Source organism: Glycine max, chromosome 18 (assembly GCF_000004515.6).
Source record: "Glycine max cultivar Williams 82 chromosome 18, Glycine_max_v4.0, whole genome shotgun sequence".
NCBI classification, from domain to species: domain Eukaryota; kingdom Viridiplantae; phylum Streptophyta; class Magnoliopsida; order Fabales; family Fabaceae; genus Glycine; species Glycine max.
The window spans coordinates 51,407,759-51,428,502 of record NC_038254.2 but is presented as its reverse complement, the minus strand read 5'-3'; the positions used below and the strand labels follow the sequence as shown (position 1 = coordinate 51,428,502).

Here is a 20,744-nt window from a genome sequence, read left to right as displayed (position 1 = left end):
AAATTTGTAAAATTATTTTATTATTAAATTTTATCATTTGAGAATCTATTAGACAATAAATTATATTTTTTAACAATAATTTTATATTAAATTATAAATTTTAAGAATTAATTTGTCATTAAATTATTTTACATGATTAATTTTTTACAATTTTTATATATTCAATAATTAAATTTAAATTTTTTATTTTTTAAATTAATTTATTGTTGTCTCACATTTTTTAGGAATAAAGATCCTAAAATTAAAAACAATGTTAATGTATCTAAAACATATTAAATAGAAATGAATATTTATCGTTTATATCCTAATATCAATAATGTATATAAACAAATGCTTTAAATTAAACATTAATGAAAATTATTAAAAAATAAACAAAAAAATCATATTTAAAATACTTAAAAATCCTCGTTTCTAAACTGGTCTAAGGAGAGTTGGTGCTTACCACGTAGGTTCCAATTTTGAAGACCTCAGAAGGTCAAAGCAAGTAAGGCATGAGTTGGCATTTCTCTTTCTAAACTTTCTTACAAACATTAATTAATGTGTGGGTCTAACTAAGGTGGGGAAGATTCTAAGTGGTCCACCGGTGAATTTATCTACAATAAAAGAATAAAAGGTTAAGTATTGATTAATCTTTTATATATTTAAATTAATTTTGTAGAGAATTTAAATTAATCTTTTTAATCAATATTAATTACTTTTCTTTGTTTTTTCATTTTCATAACCTAATTCTTCCACATCACTATTTGCACCACCATCTGCTCCCTTCTAGATTTTGGATTTTCTTTTTCCAATCTACACAAGTGGCTACACCAACAAAAAAAGTAATAATTTCATTTTGATTTCCATCAAAAAAAGTAACAACGATTTCTAATTTCAAAGTGCATTCATTTGCTTTCTAGCAACTCCATCTTCTCCCAACCATGCATATTGACTAGTATCTAAACGAGACCCATATTGACTATAACCACCCAATTTGTTAAAAAATCTCAATTACAGCAAACAACTAAGATATTTTCCTACAAGTGCAATTTTCGAAAACTAAACTACAGAATACCCAACTACAAGAGCACATACATCTACATCTACAACTATGTTAGTGCACAAGCAACACCCCATAGCACTAACAGAATTACACAGCAACTAATAAGAGATCAAAAAGAACCAATCAATGGGGAAAAAAACATAGGTGCCATAATTGTCAACATGGATAATATGTCAAAATGATTTCATGAGCGATCTTCACAGTGTAAGAAATTTCAGAAGGTTCAACCATTGCACCAATCTCACATTCCTCCCCTTTATCTTCATCTTCTTGGGGTTCGATGACTGTCATGCTGCCCCTTTCTTTGCGTGTGATGATTGTAATGTCATGTTCTTCTTCTATGCACTTGAGATGCCTTTCTGTGAAAGGATTTTTCCACATAAAAAGGTGCATCGATGGTGCAACATAAAATGGCTTCTTGCGGTCCCATGCTTGTACAATTCTTGTCAGTAGATCGTCACAAATCCCTCCCACAATCTACAACACCATAATATCTCTAAAAGTGAAAACTAAATAAGAAGTATACAGAACACAATATTGGTAATTTTCAACTGCATATGTACATAAAATAGATGTAAACATGACAGCAAGAACTGAACATCGATCTTATAATATATAGGAGCATATTTATAGACATAGACCATAGTAGATGGTTCATGTACTAAATAGTAGTAATGGTGATTAGTGAATACTGGCTTTTAAAATAGACAATATGAGGGGGAAAAAGAGAGTAAGAGTAGCATAAATGAAATGAGAATGTCAAAATAAATATAACTATATAAAAACGATAAGATACAAAATGATTGTATGATAGAAGATATTAGTGTGACACCATTTTAAAAAAAATGACAAAATCTATTGAAGTGTGGTTTGAATATGAACAAATAAGGCCATTGAAAGCACAATAAAGGACAGTATATTACATGGTATTTAGTCATGAGAAAGGAGAAGAAAAAGATCAAGAAAAATACTAAACGAAGTTGTTAACAAAAATCTCAGTAAATAATAATAATGCCACAATATCTTTGAAATTAGTCTTTAATCGACTCATACTGATCGCAGCCAACCTCTATAGGATATTGTTGCTGTAGTAAATGATTCATAATTAATGATTAATCTAAATTGTATAATTTTAGAAAAGACAATTTGTTTAGTACATAGTAAAGTCGCTATCAATCATATGACAATGTAGAGAGAAAGAGCCAAAATCTGCAAAGTTTTAGGGGTTTGATTACCTTGGCAAGGGTGTGTGCCGATAGTGGAGCAATGACCATGATATCAGCCCATTGAAGAAGTTCATTGGCAGAATTACTTCGATAAACATTTAGACCTTTAGGAAATAATGATTCTGTATCAATAAAACGTAACGATGATTTTGTGAAAACAACACTAATTTTTGCCCATCCTGAAAACTCTTGACAAAGTAGTCTGAATTTGAGCGCATCAATACATCCACAAGCAGCAAGTAGAATCCGAGGCATCCTCGGAACAGTATGAAGCCGAACTCCCTCAGACATTGCTTTTGTAATGGCAGGATTTGAGCAATCCATCACCCTCAGATTTCAACAATAATCATGGTTTGTACCTTGTCCTGAATTTTTCAATATATAACCATATCTCAGTTTTCATCCATCAGCTAGAACATCTATTAATGCTAAGAATCATAAAGGAAACATCACAAGCTAATATATTCACTCGTGCACAGATTAAAAACTGTAATCAATATACTGACCATTAAATAATTGTAGAAGATTGTAATTAACATGTTGAACATTAAATAATTGTATGAAAATTAATTCCATATAAATGAATCTGATACAATATTTTAACTCAAAATATTTAAACTTAGGTTTATAGATATTTTTCTCACTTATATGTTAATTCCATATTACACCAACACATTCAATCATAAAGGACCATCAAGAAATAAAGTTGACAACTTAAGCAAACTGAAATAACACAGTTGAATTGAGTTGATGACAAACCAAAGAAGATTTTGCTTTCACTATTTGACACTTTGTAAGGCATATTAATTCAGAGACCATGCATGATCACACCAATAAGAGGCAGAACTGAATCTTGAAAAGGACGAATTCTTTTCTATCATACACATCACACAACAAGAAGTGCACAAACCATTATTTAAAATTGCATAAAGGTTGGAAACTTCGATCAAAGATTTTGCTTTCACTTTTTGACACTTTGTAAGGCATATTAATTCAGAGACCATGCATGATCACAGCAATAAGAGGCAGAACTGAATCTTGAAAAGGACGAATTCTTTTCTATCATACACATCACACGCAACAAGAAGTGCACAACCCATTATTTAAAATTACATAAAGGTTGGAAACTTCGATCAAAGACTCGATTTTGAAGCCTTTAACATTGATATGGTGCTCGAGAATTCATCACCAAATGACGCAAAACCAAAGGGAAGAATGAGAAAAGCAAAGAATGGAAGTGTAAAAGAAAGTCCATCACCTTATGATTTGATGATTGACAAAACGCTCTTTCTCTTTCTTTCAACAGCTTTCAAAATCCGAAGAAGAACTGAGACACGTGGCAAGTTTAAGCTTTTTGAATTTACTCCGAGGAACCTGTGACTCGCGGCATTTTGTGCTGTGAGTGTTAAACATTTGTTTTGGACCTATAAGAAAAAAATGAGAATGTTACTAAGGGCACCCAGCAATTTAAGTGAAGTGACAAAAATATCCTTCACTTAAATTTTAAAAACCCTCTCTCGCATTAATGTTCCTTCCTCGCCTGAGTGCTACGACACCGTCTCCCTTCTCACCTTCTTCCTTCGTCTTCTTGCTTCCTCTTTGTCGGTTTCTATCGTGCCACCGCCATTGTCGACTTTGAGGACGTCTCTTTCGCTGCGTGCTGTTTTCACCATCAAGATAAGCTTTCTTGTTCTTCGTTAATGGCATTAATGGTTGCTTCGTGCTTGTTGGATTCCATATAACTCATTGTGAATTACATAATTCGAATGAGTTATACGGATCAAGTGAAGATAGAATCAAGAATTAAAAAAATTTAAATTATAATAAAAAAATAAAATTTAAATTGTTTTGGATGAATAAAAAATTTAAAATTTATAAATTTCAATTTAGAAACTACACATCAGGAAATATTCTAATAAAGATGATATTTTTTTTGGATAAAATATGTTTAAGATCACTGTAAAATATGAAAAATATTAATTTTGTTTTGTATTAATTTGGTCCCTCTAAAAATAGAATATATTTTTATTGATTTTCACTAATAACTCTATTAGAAGATCTCACGACATGGCTAACAAATTTAATTAGTTTTTCTTTATCTTCTTAAACAAACTTAGAAGACACCAAAATCTACTATTGTTTTGTCTTTCCCCAGTCCCACTGTGAGAAAATTACATAAAAAGTGACAAAAATTATGATTTTTAGAGGATTTTAATCACTAGAAATTTTTAATTTATTTTAGAAAATTTTAACTGCCACAAATTATTTAGTTCATTTGTTAATCAAATTACACATGTAAGTCTGTTAGTTACCTTAGATTAGTGTCCAAAGAAATTATAACTGAAAATCAACAAAAATATGTTTTGTTTTTAGAGAGATGAAATTAAACAAATTTTTTTATAAAAATAAAATTAATATTTTTTAAAATTTTAGAAGACCTCAAACATATTTTATCTTAATTTTTTTGACTGAATAAATATGATATTAAGTGCCCCAGTGTTGAATTATTCATTTGTTATATGTAACGGAAAGTCAAAATATGAACATATTTATTATTTGCAATTATGTGTTCAAATAATAAGTGAGTTACATATTAATAACCAAAGTGCTAAAATTTTAGTTAGACGAGTGTCGTAGATCATTTACAAAAATATATTAACTCTATTTTCCTTTTATAGTAGGTTTATAATTTTCCAAATACAAATATGAAGTTTAGTATTTTAATTTAAAAAAATAGTTTTTTTTTATTTTAGATCATCATATATTACTTAAAACATTCCCTTGTATTCATATCTTGTTTTGTTTAGTAAGATTAACTGAAAAGTTAATTGAAAATTAAAAAAAAAACTAGTGAATATCAAAATAATTGAGTTGATAATTTAAAATTATTAAGCTAACACATTGAATTTCAGGTATTTGATAAAATAATTTATTTGACAAAGTAAACATGATGTTAATAGGTGCTCCGATGTTGAATTATTTAAGTTAAATGTTATTTTTCATTTATTATGTTTTAGTATTGTTTTTTTTGGTATATTAAATTTAAAAGTTTTATTTTTGGTTCTTTACGTAGAACATCATTTTGATCCTTTATATTTTTAAAAGTTTCATTTTGGTATATTAAGTTTTAAAAGTTTCATTTTGATCTTTTATGTTTTGAAAGTTTCATATGATCCTCTATGTTTTTGAAAGTTTCATTTTGGTCATTTATTCTAATTTTCATAATCAAACGTTAATGTGTCGTTAATTAAAATTTTGAAATAATTAATTTGAAATAGTGGTGGCTAGAATCGTCACTATTGTTTTAAAATGCATTCAACCACATATTTTTCTAACTTCTATTATCTTCTTCTGCAAATTCCATAAGCATCACAACATAAACAATGCAACTTTTGTCTACTTAGATCTACAACCTCCTTAGCACTACAATCATGACCAACAAACAAATCAGATCTACAACATTCATCCACCAAACAATACCAATATTATGTCACCCAATAACCACACCATGACCCAACACCAACATAGATAAAAATATTTGGGTCCCAATGGTGATGAAAAGTTTTAGATCTAACGTTGCAGCGGTGATTTTGTGTCTTGTTATCATTTTTAGGTGCACTATTTTAAGTTAATTATTTAAAAATTAACATAACACTAACGTTTGCTAACGAAAATCAAAAGAAAAGACCAAAATAAAAATTTCAAAAATATAAAGGATTAACGAAAAACATAAATAATCAAAATGAAACTTTTAAAACTTAATGTATCAAAATAAAACTTTTGAAAAGATAAAAACCAAAATAAATATTTTAAAATTTCATTTACTAGAATGAAAAAAAAATACTAAAACATAATGAAAAAAGTGACATTTAGTCCATTATTTATTTGTTATATGTAACAGAAAGTCAAAATTTGAACATATTTATTATTTGCAATGTGTATTAAATAATAAGTGAATTAGATAATGATGACCAAAGTGTTAAAATTTTAAAAGCAAATTACACAAACCCTCTCATGTTTGGACATATTACACATGCATCTCCTTTCTTAAAATGTATTTCTTTTGCACCCCCTGACCGAATCTATTAATTAACATTGTCATTGTATTTGTGAAAGGTTGAAATTACCCTTGATAGTTCTCAAATCCCTCATTTTGTTGCTCCTTCACATGTCCTAAAACCCCCGAAATGTGTTATGCTAGGTTTTGAGTTTTCTCTCGGGTTTCATGACCACCATCTTCATCTACTAGGATTTCAATAGCCACTGTATGCGTCTGCTTGGGTAAAAAGTAGATTTCTCTAGTGGTTTGAGTTTTATGATATTCATATGCTAGGATTTTCTCTGATTTCGGGTTCCATGGTGGTGTTTGGCTTCTATGTCGGCTTTGACGATTGTGTTTGGTCGATGGTTCGAGTTGGTCATTGTAGGTTTGCTTGTGGTTTGACCTGAAATGTGCAACATTGAATGTTTGAATTTGTTAAGGTGCATGTTTCATATTTGTATTTAAACCTTAGAGTTCAGTTTTTTAATATGGTTAATGCGATTTGAGTGGGTTTTACTGTTTTTGTGGACCACTATTGTTGTTTAAGACAACTATTGTTGTTTGAGACAATTGTTGTTGTACATTAGCACTGTTGTTGGGGACCACTATTATTTTTGGATTTACTGTTGTTCATAGGGTAACTTTTTTTGTTTTTGGGGACCACTATTGGATTTACTGTTGTTGTTTTGATTACTTGTCTTTCTAGTTCTGTGTTATTGACCCATTGTTTGACTATTTTATTATTTGGTTGTCAGCATGTAGGAAACATAATGGAAGACCATCCATATTTGGGTCTAGATCTAGGGAATGTATATTTTTTGGTCTATTTTGTGGAATTGAGAGGGCAAACATGCCACCTCAACAATGTGGATCCTGATAAGTATGACTTTTATGATGTGATTGATGACATCTATAATTTTTGCAGCCGAATTGGGTTTGCTTCCTTATAATGCTTTCATTATGTGGTTTCAATGTGCTAATGGTAATTATCGTCCCCTGGCTAATGATTTTGATGTTATGTCAATGTATGTTGGAAATTCAAATATTAGTTGTATTCATTTGTATGCGACCAGAAATAAATGAGTTTTTGCATGAATCTCTTTTCATTGAAGTTGCACCTGCTATTATTAAATATGTTATTGAACAACATTGTACTATAACATTTGCTAGATGGGATGAATTCCAAGTAAAGGATGGATTCAACAAGTTTGTTGTTAAATTGACTGAAAAAAACATGCTAATGTAATTTTTGGTAGATCTTGGGCTTGCCATGCAAATATGTTTGTTCTTGTATAGCTTATAAAAGAGACGATGTGGAGAACTATTGTGACAAGTTTTTCACATATGTCATGTGGATGGAGGCCTATTTTGAAATTATTCATCCAATACTTAATATAGATGTGGACAACAAAGATGAATATGATTCTATATAAATGTAATATTTGTTTATGGGGAGAATCTTTTAAGTATAGACCTGTCTTTTGCCAAACAACTTCATGTGAAGGGGTTGTTTTATGAAAAATAAGCCTATTATTACTAGATACTAAATAGAGCTTTATTTTTTAATTATTTGAGACAACTTTATTTTGAAGATACACAATAGTAGGTCAATTGAGAGCGTAGTTTATTTATGATTGTCTTTATTATGTTATGAATGAAATTAAGACAAATAAATTACTTTCTTATGAGTTGACTATTTTTATCCAATAGTCTAATTTTATAATTAGTTATGAATTGATTCTTAGTATTTTGAATATGACAGAAATGAGAATGAGAAAACGAACCATCACAAGTTCATATTCACCCTTGCACGGATTAAAAACTATAACTAACATATTAATTGAACTTCAAATAATTGTAGGAGATTTAATTCACGTTAGAATGAAAGAGTTCAGACCATCAAGGCAAAGCAAGCATATTTTTTTTTTATAATTTTAAGATTTTACATATATTTTATATATTTTTTTACTCAAACTATGAGATTGACAATAAAAATAATACTCCATCCGTTTTTATGTATAAGACTTAATTATTAATTCATAAAAATTAGAAAAGATAGTTAATTTCGTTGATAGTAATAAATTTATCATAAATTCATATATTTTTAAAAAAATTATCTTTGTAATTAATATTTCTTTTTCTTCTAATTATTTATCAACAGAGTCTCTCTTATTTAAACTAAGATATGTGTAATCTAAAAATAATTAATAGAAGAAGTATTATAAATATGTGTGTGTGTGTACGGAAGCAGTAATATACGACAGATGCAAATAAAAAATAAAAAAAATTAAGTAATGCCATTCGTAAGTGACAAACAATAATCTAAGTGCTAGATTCTGGCTGCAATTACGCAAAGCATTAATGGAAGCTCAAAGTGATCAACACAAGAGCTTTTCAACTATAATGTTTTTTTTTTATCACTAAAAAATCTTTCTATATTACTACCATTTCATCATCAATGACACATATTTTTGGACAAACAAGTACTAGCATGTTTAGTCTAATTTATGAAAATCGCATAATCATGATTTAGACAAAAGCTAGTTTATAGTTATTCAGATTTTTTTTTGTCATTTCCATTCCTATTTTTTCAACATGAAATCCTCGTATAGTGCTAACAATCTAAATCGCCCATCAATTTATAAATATATATCTATTTCTTCTAAAAATAGGCAACAATTTCTCTCACATATTTAAACTCATGCATCGAACTAGTCCACAATCTAGTTAAAAAATAAAATGATATCCCAATCTGGCTTTCCATAATCACCTGTCATTCGACAATTTCTGATTCATAACAGTAATTCTGCAAAAATTGTATATGTTGATTGAAGTAAACCACAACACAAGTAAGAATGAACTTTTCCCTCATATAGAAGCACACTGCAACTACATATAATCACAATGGATGCAACTAATAAAATATCAAAAAGGACCAATCAATAGAAGAAAAAAATGAAACAAATAGGAGCCATAATTGTGAACATGGCTAAACCCCACCAACATTCTTTTTCTGAAACTTCGAATAAGAGATCATAACATTGCGGGAAATGTCAGAAGGTTCAGCCATTGCACCAGTACTATATTCCCCTTCACCTGACCTCTGTGAAATAGGTGGGATGAGAGAAATGCCAAGCTCATCAATGCACTTTTTGCAATGCTTTTCTGTCGAAGGATTTTTCCACATGAAAGGGTTCATCGATGGTGCAACAAATATTGGCTTCTTTCTCGGGTCCCATCCTCTCACAGTACCTGTCAGTAGATTGTCACAGTATCCTCCTGCAATCTACAACACCGTATCTACAAAAGTTAAGATAAGAAATGTATAGAAGAAATTGACAACATTTAACTGTGTATGCACATACAATAGCTAGAAACTTGCACGTAGCCCCTTTACAAGATGTAAGCATGACGACTGACATTACATGTTACAAATGAACATATATTTATATGCATAGTAGACAAGAGAAAAAGGAAGGTGTTTATCGCAGAAATGATAATGTTAAGATGAATGTGTAATTATATAAGAAATAACAGGATACAAAATAGTTGTATCCCAAAAGATGATAGAAAATTAATTAAGGTGATTTAGACAAATAAAGAAGACCGCCTAGAAGCACAAGTGAGGAGAATAGATTCATGGTTTTTAGTTGTATGAAATAGGATGGAGGGATATCAAGAAGAATATTGAATGAATTTTTTGATTAAGAGGAATTTCATGATAAATATTATCTCTAAAATTTTGGTTTTTAATCAAACTAATAGCATGTCTGGTTGTGTGTCGCGTCCCACAAGATTCACGTCAAATTTCCACGTTAAAGAAGAAGCTACTCTCTGTAACTTCAGATTATCACGTATTTGATCCATGTTTTTGGAGGTTGGACATGGATCCAAACACACTATAAATGGTATAATGTGGTGTATAGCCGACCTCACTTACTAGGACATGACTTTTATTGTTGCTATAGTCAAGTAGATGATTCATTTGAATTGTATAATTTTAGAAAAGCCAACTTGTTTAAAACATAGTAAAGAGTCTATCTACCATATGACAATGTAGTTAGAGAAGTTTTAGCGGTTTGATTACCTTGGCAAGGGTATGTGCCGATAACGGAGCAATGACCATGATATCAGCCCATTCAAGAAGCTCAATGTCCATTCTCTTCCAACTATACCATTCATACTCATCATAATAAACAAATACACCATTGGGAATTGATGCTCTATCAATAAAACGCAACGATGATTGTGTGACAACAGCTCTTATGTCTGCCCATTCTATAAAACAATGACAAAGAAGCCCAAATTTTACAGCAGCAACGCATCCACAAGCTGCAAGTAGAACTCGAGGCTTCCTCGGAACACCAAGTTTTGCCTCAGACTTTGCTTTAACACTGGCAGAATCTGAGCAATCCATCACCCACAGATTTCAACAATAATCTTGGTTGTACGTTGTCCTGAATTTGTCAATATATAACCATATCTCAGTTTTCATCTATCAGCTACAACATCTATGCATATCCACATTAATGCAAAAATTCAAAAAACCAACCATCGTGAATTCATATATACCACCTCTACTAGATGAAGGGAATGAAGATTCATTCTTGTTACAGAATCATAATCGCAGCCTCACAAACATGTAAAATCACAACTTAAGCATAGGGATCATTAAGAAAGAGAGAGAGAGAGAGAGAGAGAGAGAATTGCTTGTAACATTAACCTAATCATACGGATAATCAAGAAAGAAAGTTGTTAAGGCATATTCAGAGACCATTCATGATCACTGCAAGGAAAGGCAGAACCGAATCTTGAAACAGACGAATTTATTCAATCACGCACGACCTATTATTCAAAATTAAACGAAGATTGGGAAATCCCATTAAAGAATCGATTTTGAAACTTCTATCGTTAATGGGTTGCTCGAGAACTCATCACCAAATGATGCAAAAGCAAAGGAAAGAAGAATAAAACAAAAGAATGGAAGTGTAAAAGAAATTCCATCACCTTATGAGCTATAAAATTATGAAATTATGATTATTGAGGAAGCTCTCTTCTCTTTCTTACAACATCTTTCAGAATCAGAAGAAGAAGAACAGAGAGATATGGCAAGTTCAAGCCTTTTGAATTTACTCTGAGGAAGCTCTGACTCGCGGCATTTTGTGTTGTGAGACCGAGAGTCAAACATTTGTTTTTGACCTATAACAAACAAATAATAACCCCAAATTAAGCCCATAACCAATTAGAAGTAATTTTTTATTTTATTTTTTGAAAGTCTATTCATTTAATTTTTTTATACTAAATCATAAAATGGAATGACATACTAATATATTTTTTAAATGGTGACAAAAAATTAAATTTGAATTGTTTATTATAAAGAAAAAAATTGGATAAATGCCCATCTTCTTGTTGTGTGAAAGAAAGTGTGAGATGGTACCATTGATTCTTTAAAGATGAAAAAATTTAAATTTAATATCCAAATATAAAAAATATGACAAATTGGTGATGCTAATAATTTAATGATAAATTGATTTTAAATTTTGTAATTTAATATCAAATTAATCTTAAAAATATAATTTAATATCAAATTGATCCTTGAATATTAAAATTTAATTATAAAATGATCTCATAAATTTAAAATATTTTAATGAATATGATATTAATAATTGCTTAAATGTTGATTTATTTATGAATAAATAGTAATGGAAATTAAAATTTGAAAATATTTGCAATTATATGTATTAAATAGTAAGGTAGTGAGAACAAAAGTGCTAAAATTTTAATTAGACTAGTGCTAGAAGGACCAATCACAAAACTATAGTAGTATTATCTTTGTTTTCATTTAATAGTAGGTTTATAATTTTCCATTAAACAAATATGAAATTTCTTATTTAGTTTAAGAGAACGAGTATTTTTTTTATAGTGGAGAATTTGCTCAACTAAGAATATTCACAGTTTCATTAGGTTATTTTTCTTAATTAAATTTGTTATTCGTAAAAGACTCAAATTTAAGATTTTTTTCAAGAAAACAAAACATATATTAATTAACACAATATAGTTTCTCCGGTGTCGCCGTTACTTAGGGGGTTTTAATACTGTTGGATTTTTAAGCAATGGTAATTAAGTACATTATTATGTCATTATTTTGATATTTAATGATAATTTTATAATGTATATTTTAATTTAATCCTTGTATAATTAAAATATTTTTTTGAAATTCTTTTCTCTTCGTATATCTTTCTCAGTGTCTAGACATTTAAACTACATTTAATAATCAATTTTTATGAAAAATACCTTTTAATATGTTGTTAACCCCACACAAATAAAAGTTCACATAACTTACTGTGTCATTGCATTTATTATTTATCTAAGAAGTGACAATTAGTGAAGCACTACATGTCAAAAGAAAATCTTTTAACTCGCACCCTTCATTCTTTGATCCACGACCAAAATTCCCAATAATGGCCGACGATTTTCTCCGGACACCCCTCACACTCAAGATTTCCTTGTTCTTCTTCATTGTCGCCACCTTCCACTTTAGCAACCACTAGTCTAATTGCTACGTACCAGCAGTTTGTATTCTTCAGTCAATGATTCAACCTGGACCCGAAATGGAACCCGAGATGTGTATATGTTTGCTGTTCAGGGTTTTGGTTTGAATTGAATGTGATTATGTTTGTTGCGAAGAGATGTTTGGTTACGTGAGATTAAAAAGTACATTTTTTTAAAAATATTTTGAATTTTTAATTATACATGGACTAAATTGAAATATATAATTATCATTAAAAATCAAAATAATGAGATAATGAACTAGTTTGTTTAAATTTATTTATTAAAATAAATGTTTATTTTAATAAATAAATAACTTTATGATTTTGTGTTTTTGTCTAAATTATTGTTTTCCGCTTTAAGAAGTAAATTCTATATACTTATTAAAAAATACTTATTTAAATTTTTTTTTTAATTAAACAAACTCAACCAATATAGTTGGATTGTTATTGGTTTATAAACCAACAATATCAAAATTCCCCAAATTAACTGACACTTTAGAAACTCTCTCGACCCAAAAACTTATGTGTGTGGGCGTGGTTGAGTAGAGTCTCGAATTGCACATGTTGGTTTGGAGAGATACTTTTGATAGGAGGAAAAATCTAAAAAATAAAGAACTCCGACGCTCAAGTAAAAATATGAGTGAGAAGAACAAAGCAAAATATATGCTTAAGTAAAGCTTGAGTGAACAAGGGAGAGAGAGGCAAGCTTGTTGCTCTGAATGTGTGATGGGATGTGTAGAGGATTCAATGAAACTTATATGTACAGTGGTTGAGTGCGATCGCTGGTCCTTGTTTGTAAGATTGTTGTAGTGCAGATTATTTCCGACTTGTAGATAATAGCAGAGAGCTTATAGATAATATTAGAGATAAACATTTTCTTATAGATAAACGTAAAAGATAATTGTATCTTGTAGATAATACGTGACCTTACAGATAATTCATTATCTGCATACCAATAGATAAATATATTCAAATATTAATAGGTTGGAGATTTGGCGATTAAGGATGGAGCGTTAATTTGCACTCTTGTTACAATCACATGACTATCGGATTGATGTGTGACTCGAAGTGTCACATAAGGGCCTGCATGTATTTTATGGACCCTATACAATGCAATATATAAAATCTACTGGTGTACATTCTTATGCTGAAAAACTAATAGCATCTCTAATTGTAGCTCTCATTGAGTTCTTATGCACAAGAATCATTCCAGTTCACGGTTGTAGGGTTAAGTTAGAAGCATGGTATAAGAATGGTTCTTATATAATTAACAATTCTTAACAATCACTTGAATATAACTACAAGTGGGTGTTTTAACTTTTAATAAATTATTATATATTAATTAAATATAACTACAAATTTATAAAACATTTAGGCTTATAAAGCATAATAATTTTTTTTTTTAAATCTCGGTCATCACCATTCTTTTATAAAGATGTTGCTTTTTGTATGCAGGGTCCAGGCACATGCTTGCCTTCCCTTGTACATGAATTGAACCCTTGAATTAAATTTGTCGTTGTTACAGAATCATAACCACTTCCTCACAATTAATTTACGCATATGCAAAAGCGTAAAACATTTGTATGGAAGAGAAATGTCACTTCACGCTCTTTTGAGCATAGTTTTTTTTATTGGTTAAAATTGATCTCACATCTTAATGATTATTTTTCTCTTTTAATTTTATATTTTTTAATACATTTTAACTAACAAAAAAATATGTATAGAGGAGTTTATTAAAAAGTATCTAGCACTTCTCTTTATGATATAATGACTCATTTATGAAAGGGTGATTTAGTGTTTGACACCTTCAAAGGCAGTCAAGTATAAAAATATGAAAAGAAATGTAAATAAAAAAATCATTTCACAAAAAAAGACATATTAAAGATTAGATTTATTTTAAATTATAAATATTGAAAATAAAATATATTATTATTATTATTATTATTATTATTATTATTATTATTATTATTATTATTACTTCTTTTGCTCTTAATTATAAGATTATTTTAAAAAAATTATTTATCTTTTTTATAAGATTATTTTTTAAATTTCTAGATGTATTAATTATTTTTTTATATATTTTTATTTAATTATTCTCTTTCAAACATTAATGAGAATTAATTAAGTGAATAAAGAGATAAGAAATTAAAAGATTAATTTTAAAATGATAGTATAGATAATTGAAAATTTAATACAATTAATTAAATTAACTATTTTTTTAAGAAACATAAATTATTTGAAAGAGTCATAATTAGGGACCGAGAAAATATATTATTATTATTCTTAAAAATATTAAAATTACATAAATTCTATTTGATTAGGTTAAACAAAAGTAAGCATATAAAGAACAATACGTACTTTCCACCCTATATGATGAGAAAGAAGATTCATATTTGTCAGGAACGAGAGAAAGAGAATGAATTGCTTGTAACATTAATCATAGGGAACATCAAGAATTGTAGGAGATTGTAGTTAACATGTTGAACATTAAATAAATGTAGAAGATTTTAATCCAAACAGTATAGACTTTTAAGACTATCAAGATAAAAAAAGGAAACATATTTATCAAACAAAAAGGAGCATATAAGAATACCATACCACCTTTGGATGAAGGGAATGATGAAGATTTACAGAATCATAATCACAGCCTCATCAATATGTGAGAGCATAAAATTAACATTTTTCGAGAGAGAGACAGAATTGCTTGTAATATTATATTGATCATAGGGATCATCACGGAAGTTGATAACTTAAGAAATAATACGTACAGTTGAATTGAGTCTGTGACAAACTAAAGAAATTTGCTTGCACCTACAACTACAAACGAAAGGGTGATTCACCATTCCACACCTCATAAGGCATATTCTGAGGCCATATCATGCATGATCACACAGCAAATTAAAAAGAGGCAGAACTTAATCTTGAAACAAACGAATTTATTCGATCATTAACGCCACACACAAAAAAAAGTGTACGACCTTTTAGTGCAAATTACGTAAAGATTGGGAGCTCCGATCAAAGAATCGATTTTGAAACTTTTAACGTTAATGGGGTGCTCGAGCTTTTCCATCGGATTTTCTAGGGGGAACCTTCTAATCGCAGCATTTTTGTGTTGTAACCACTCATGAGAGTCAAACATAATATTCTCTTTGGACTTTAATTTCAAGAATAAATATCTTCATTCTTACATTGATTTACTCACTCTTCACGCACAAGTGCACAACACTAATGCGTCCCTTCCCTAGCCTCTTCTCCTCTCCAAACATTAATTACTTCGGTCTTGTTTCTTCTAGATTCATGAGACGACAACCAAACCTCATTCGTGGATCATGGACTGTGATTTCCTTAGATTAATTAAGGTGTAGGCATATTATTGTTTTCTTATATTTTCGAATGTGTGATCATAAGGATGATATTTTTTTTACTGGAGAAATGCTTTTGGAATATACAAAATGTTTTTTATTTTTATTTAATGCAACTTTTTAGCATTAAGTACCTGAGTTATATCCTCTGCTATCATGAACATTCAGAAATAACTAGTTTGTTGCCATATTTTGATTAGGACGTGATATGCAATGCAACTTGAAGTGTTGAACTCAGTTTGCACTCGAATTCTACATATATATACCACAAAAATTCACTAAAAAAATAAAATGATTTCCGAATCTGGCTTCCCTTAATTATCATCATCACTCTTGATTATTATTTAATTTCTTTCATATATGTAATTTTTTTTATTCACATTAATAATGTTGTTATTCTTTCATTGCTCTAGTCCAAATTGGTAGTAATTGATAATTGACTCAATAATTTCTTGTGGGATGACACTACACTCATTTTCTTTATTATGCGACACAACCAATACACTTGCCAGGAGCAAGATTTGATACTTCATTAATCTTTTATACCTCTAGCAAATCTTTGTTAGGCGTCATTCAGAACTGAAGGATGCTAAAATTTGTGGAGTTGTGGGGTCATCCTTATGCTTTTGAGAACAATTCAGTTACATGATGAATTAGAATTAGAGTCCTGTAGTACACCAAAAAAATAAAAGAATTAGAGTTTTGTAAAATCTAGTAATCTTTTTACCATACCGACTTAAAGGTCCCTATATGATTATCATTGCTTAATTACCTGCACAACACGGATTAGGATATCCACTGAATAATTAAACTCTCTATACTCTAATAAGGCTCACTTCAGAGGATTCTAATCCGAACAACACTATCTTCAACATTCATGACATTTAGTTCTCTGCATTACGAGAGCATTTGTTTTGTCTTACCTGTGCCACACAACTCAGTACCAATATTTGTTGGAATACAAGTGTGAGGTAAAGTTTCACGTCGAGTAGAAGTGAAAAAATTGAGCACCATATAAGTGAGGGAAAAACTCATTAACCTGAGTCTTAGAATTTTAGGTTAAAGTGTGGCGTGAAATTCTCTTAGGTAGTTGCGCATGACTTATTGATGTAAATCGCTGCGATGTTTAAGACCCATAAACCTCCTGTGGCAATAAGTAGCCACAAAGGGTCTGAAGAAGTTGTGGAAACTTATATTGCTGACTACTTCTCATTTGGAAGGGACAGATCGGTGAACTCGACTTAACCAAAACCAACCGCAACAACAAGTCGAAGAAGGTCTTCTTTCAGCAAATATTAGTCTAGATGGACCAAAAGTGCACACAGCAACTTCCGGAGAAGAGCTAGAACCCCTATTGAGCAAGGTGGGGTACGTTTCTCAAGTCCTCATCCTTCATATATGGACGTGACAGTGGCCAAAAAGGGTCTTATTGTCCTCTTAAGGGCAAAGAGAAGCGATGACGATGAACTACTTCTTGACACGATCACTGTCAAGCACTATTTTGTGCCTGCATCTTGTTCTCATGGTGTCTCTCTTGTGGCAAAGATTCGTAGTGATAGTGGTGATGGAGGTTTGAATGTTCAGCTAGAGAAGCTTTGTGTATATTCAGCCCAAACGTTCCATGCTGACCATGTTTGATGTCAAAGGAAAAGGGTGGGGGCCTAATCTTAGTAGTTCTGATTGTGCAATTGAGCTTTCTTCCAACCAAAACAATGGTGCTGTGATTAGCAGTGGTAGCAATAACAATCCTTCAAATGCTAATCCTATGTATGCTTGCTTTCTATGTATACGCAACTTTTTAAGAGATGAATGAAAAAAACATGGTTGGAAGGAAATATTTCACTAAAGATAGTCAACAAAATTTCCTAATGGAAATTAATCATTAGCAAAACCTATGGATACTTTTAACCAAGCTTCTGTTATTTATTTATAGTAATGTTCAATTGTTAATCTAAAATTCATTTTTTCAGACTTAGACTTAATGTGTGAGCTATTCTATTCTCAAACAAGTCAGATACAATACACACAAATAATAAGCTTACTTATGAAAAGGAGCCTCACATGTTACTTTATCACACAAATAGGCATTCAAATACCTTAGCCCTGCAACATCCAAATATAGATGCCTGTTGAAAAACTGCAACAGCTAAACTATTAAATAAAAGGAAGGAATTATTACTGCATGTCTTCTATAATCCAATTGAATAATCATATATATAAAGAATGACATTAATTTGTTAGAAGAAATTTTTCTTCACAGTTTCACTACCATTGTCCATTATTCTATCCTTATTTAACTGACAACAACTGAAAATTATTTTGTAGCAAATGCAACTGAATCCTCCTTTTTAACTGACAAGCAAAACCAGGCAAGATAGTATGAAAATTCCTTAATGGCCAGGCTTTTCAAATCCCCTTATCCAAAATACAAAAGATAACATACTCCACAAACAAACAACGCCACCAATCAGAGTAAGAAATCAAAATAAGCAGGAAATACAATTAATAGCATGTGATGTCATAGTATAGTATATTTATTAAAATAGTGGATGCTACACGGCGAGGGCGAGCCCTGGTGCAGCGGTAAAGTTGTGCCTTGGTGACTTGTGGTCATGGGTTCGAATCCGGAAACAGCCTCTTTGCATATGCAAGGGTAAGGCTGCATACAATATCCCTCTCCCATACCTTCGCATAGCGAAGAGCCTCTGGGCAATGGGGTACGAAGTTTTTAATCCTGCCTAGGGTAGCTTTGCTATTCTTAGCCGGTCCCAAGCCCGGATAAAAGGAGAGGGTTGTGTTAGGCTTTCGACAGCCAACGTTAAACTTTGTCGAATCTCTATGACATGAATCAATTACGTAATAATGTGAATGCTAGGTCGTTGCCCGGAAGCAACGCGTTGTATGGCTCGAGTACAGTGTCAAAAGAGCAAGGGCCGCTGCATCGCCGCCCGGATGTAGTGAAAAGTAAGCAAGGGTTCCCACATTTTCGTGAACGGGTGTGGGTAAAGAAGCTAGTTCATGACAGGAGGATTCGCTTTGGTACATGGAATATAGGCACACTTACTGGAAAATCTATGGAAATAGTGGATGTTATGGTGAGGAGGAAGATCAATTTTATGTGCCTACAAGAAACTAAGTGGACAGGTGCAAAAGCGAAAGAATTAGACAACTCGGGATTTAAGTTGTGGTATACGGGAAAAATCAGATCAAGAAATGGGGTAGGGATTATTGTGGACAAGGAGTGGAAGAAGGATGTCGTGGATGTAAGAAGAGTAGGAGATCGTATCATAGTCTTAAAATTGGTAGTGGGACAGGACACCTTTAATGTTATTAGTGGGTACGCACCTCAGGTTGGGTTAGCAGAACACTTTAAGGTAAAATTTTGGGAGGATCTAGAAGGGGTACTTCAGGATATACCCCAAGGAGAGAAAGTTTTCCTAGGAGGGGATCTCAATGGACATGTAGGTAGCGTGGCTAGAGGTTTTGAGGGGGTGCATGGGGGTTTTGGCCTAGGGGAGATGAATGGGGAGGGTAAATCCATCTTGGAGTTTTCGGAGGCTTTGGATCTTTCTATAGCCAATACATGGTTTAAGAAAAGAGAGGAACATCTTATCACTTACAAAAGTGGAGGGACATGTTCTCAGATAGATTTCTTCCTTATCAGGAAGTCTGATAGGAAGTATTGCTTGAACTGTAAAGTTATCCCGGGAGAGAGCTTGACTACCCAACATAGAGTGTTGGTTATGGATGTAAGAATTAGAGATAGGGCAAAGAGAAGAAGTCCTATGGTAGCACCAAGGATCAAATGGTGGCACTTGAAGGGTGAGAAACAAGGAATCTTCCAACAAAAGATATGGGAGGGTTGGTGTGGACAATCACAAGGAAGTGCAAATGATATGTGGAACAAGATGTCCCAAGAGATTATTAAAGTGGCTAAAGAGATGTTGGGTGAATCTAGAGGTTTTGGACCTAGGGGTAAAGAATCGTGGTGGTGGAATGAAAATGTTTAGAGCAAAGTTAGAGTAAAAAAGGAGTGTTTCAAGGAGTGGTCTAGGTGTAGAAATTCTGAAACTTGGGATAAGTATAAGATAGCTAGAAATGAAACCAAAAAGGCGGTGAGTGAGGCAAGAGCCCAAGCTTTTGATGGACTATACCAAGCTCTAGGAACCAGGGACGGAGAAAGATCTATATATAGGCTTGCTAAGGGTAGAGAGAGGAAGACTAGAGATTTGGATCAAGTAAAGTGTGTTAAGGATGAAGAAGGCAAAGTCTTAGTGCATGAAAAAGATATCAAGGAAAGGTGGAAGGCGTATTTCCACAACTTATTTAATGATGGATATGGATATGACTCTAGCAGTCTAGACACAAGAGAAGAGGACCGGAACTATAAGTACTATCGTCGGATTCAGAAACAGGAAGTAAAGGAAGCGTTGAAAAGAATGAGTAATGGTAAGGCGGTGGGGCCAGACAACATACCTATTGAAGTGTGGAAAACTCTTGGAGATAGAGGTCTTGAGTGGC

General features: G+C 31.3%; 2 protein-coding genes across 2 annotated transcripts; both read right to left on the bottom strand.

Annotated features, from left to right (window-relative positions):
- Window positions 1–873: 873 nt before the first annotated feature.
- Window positions 874–2,592, bottom strand: LOC100812679 (probable phosphopantothenoylcysteine decarboxylase). The gene is made up of 4 exons (XM_014770710.1): window positions 2,278–2,592; window positions 1,244–1,519; window positions 1,055–1,140; window positions 874–958 (listed from the first exon to the last, which is right to left on the bottom strand). Exons 1-4 carry the CDS (start codon window positions 2,590–2,592, stop codon window positions 874–876), a joined length of 762 nt encoding a protein of 253 aa, XP_014626196.1.
- A 6,478-nt stretch (window positions 2,593–9,070) lies between these two features.
- On the bottom strand, window positions 9,071–10,762 carry LOC100812130 (probable phosphopantothenoylcysteine decarboxylase). Its single transcript, XM_003551592.4, has 2 exons — window positions 10,398–10,762; window positions 9,071–9,596 (listed from the first exon to the last, which is right to left on the bottom strand). The coding sequence occupies exons 1-2, from the start codon at window positions 10,725–10,727 to the stop codon at window positions 9,300–9,302; spliced, it is 627 nt and encodes a 208-aa protein (XP_003551640.1). The 5' UTR covers window positions 10,728–10,762; the 3' UTR covers window positions 9,071–9,299.
- Between the last annotated feature and the right edge of the window lie 9,982 nt (window positions 10,763–20,744).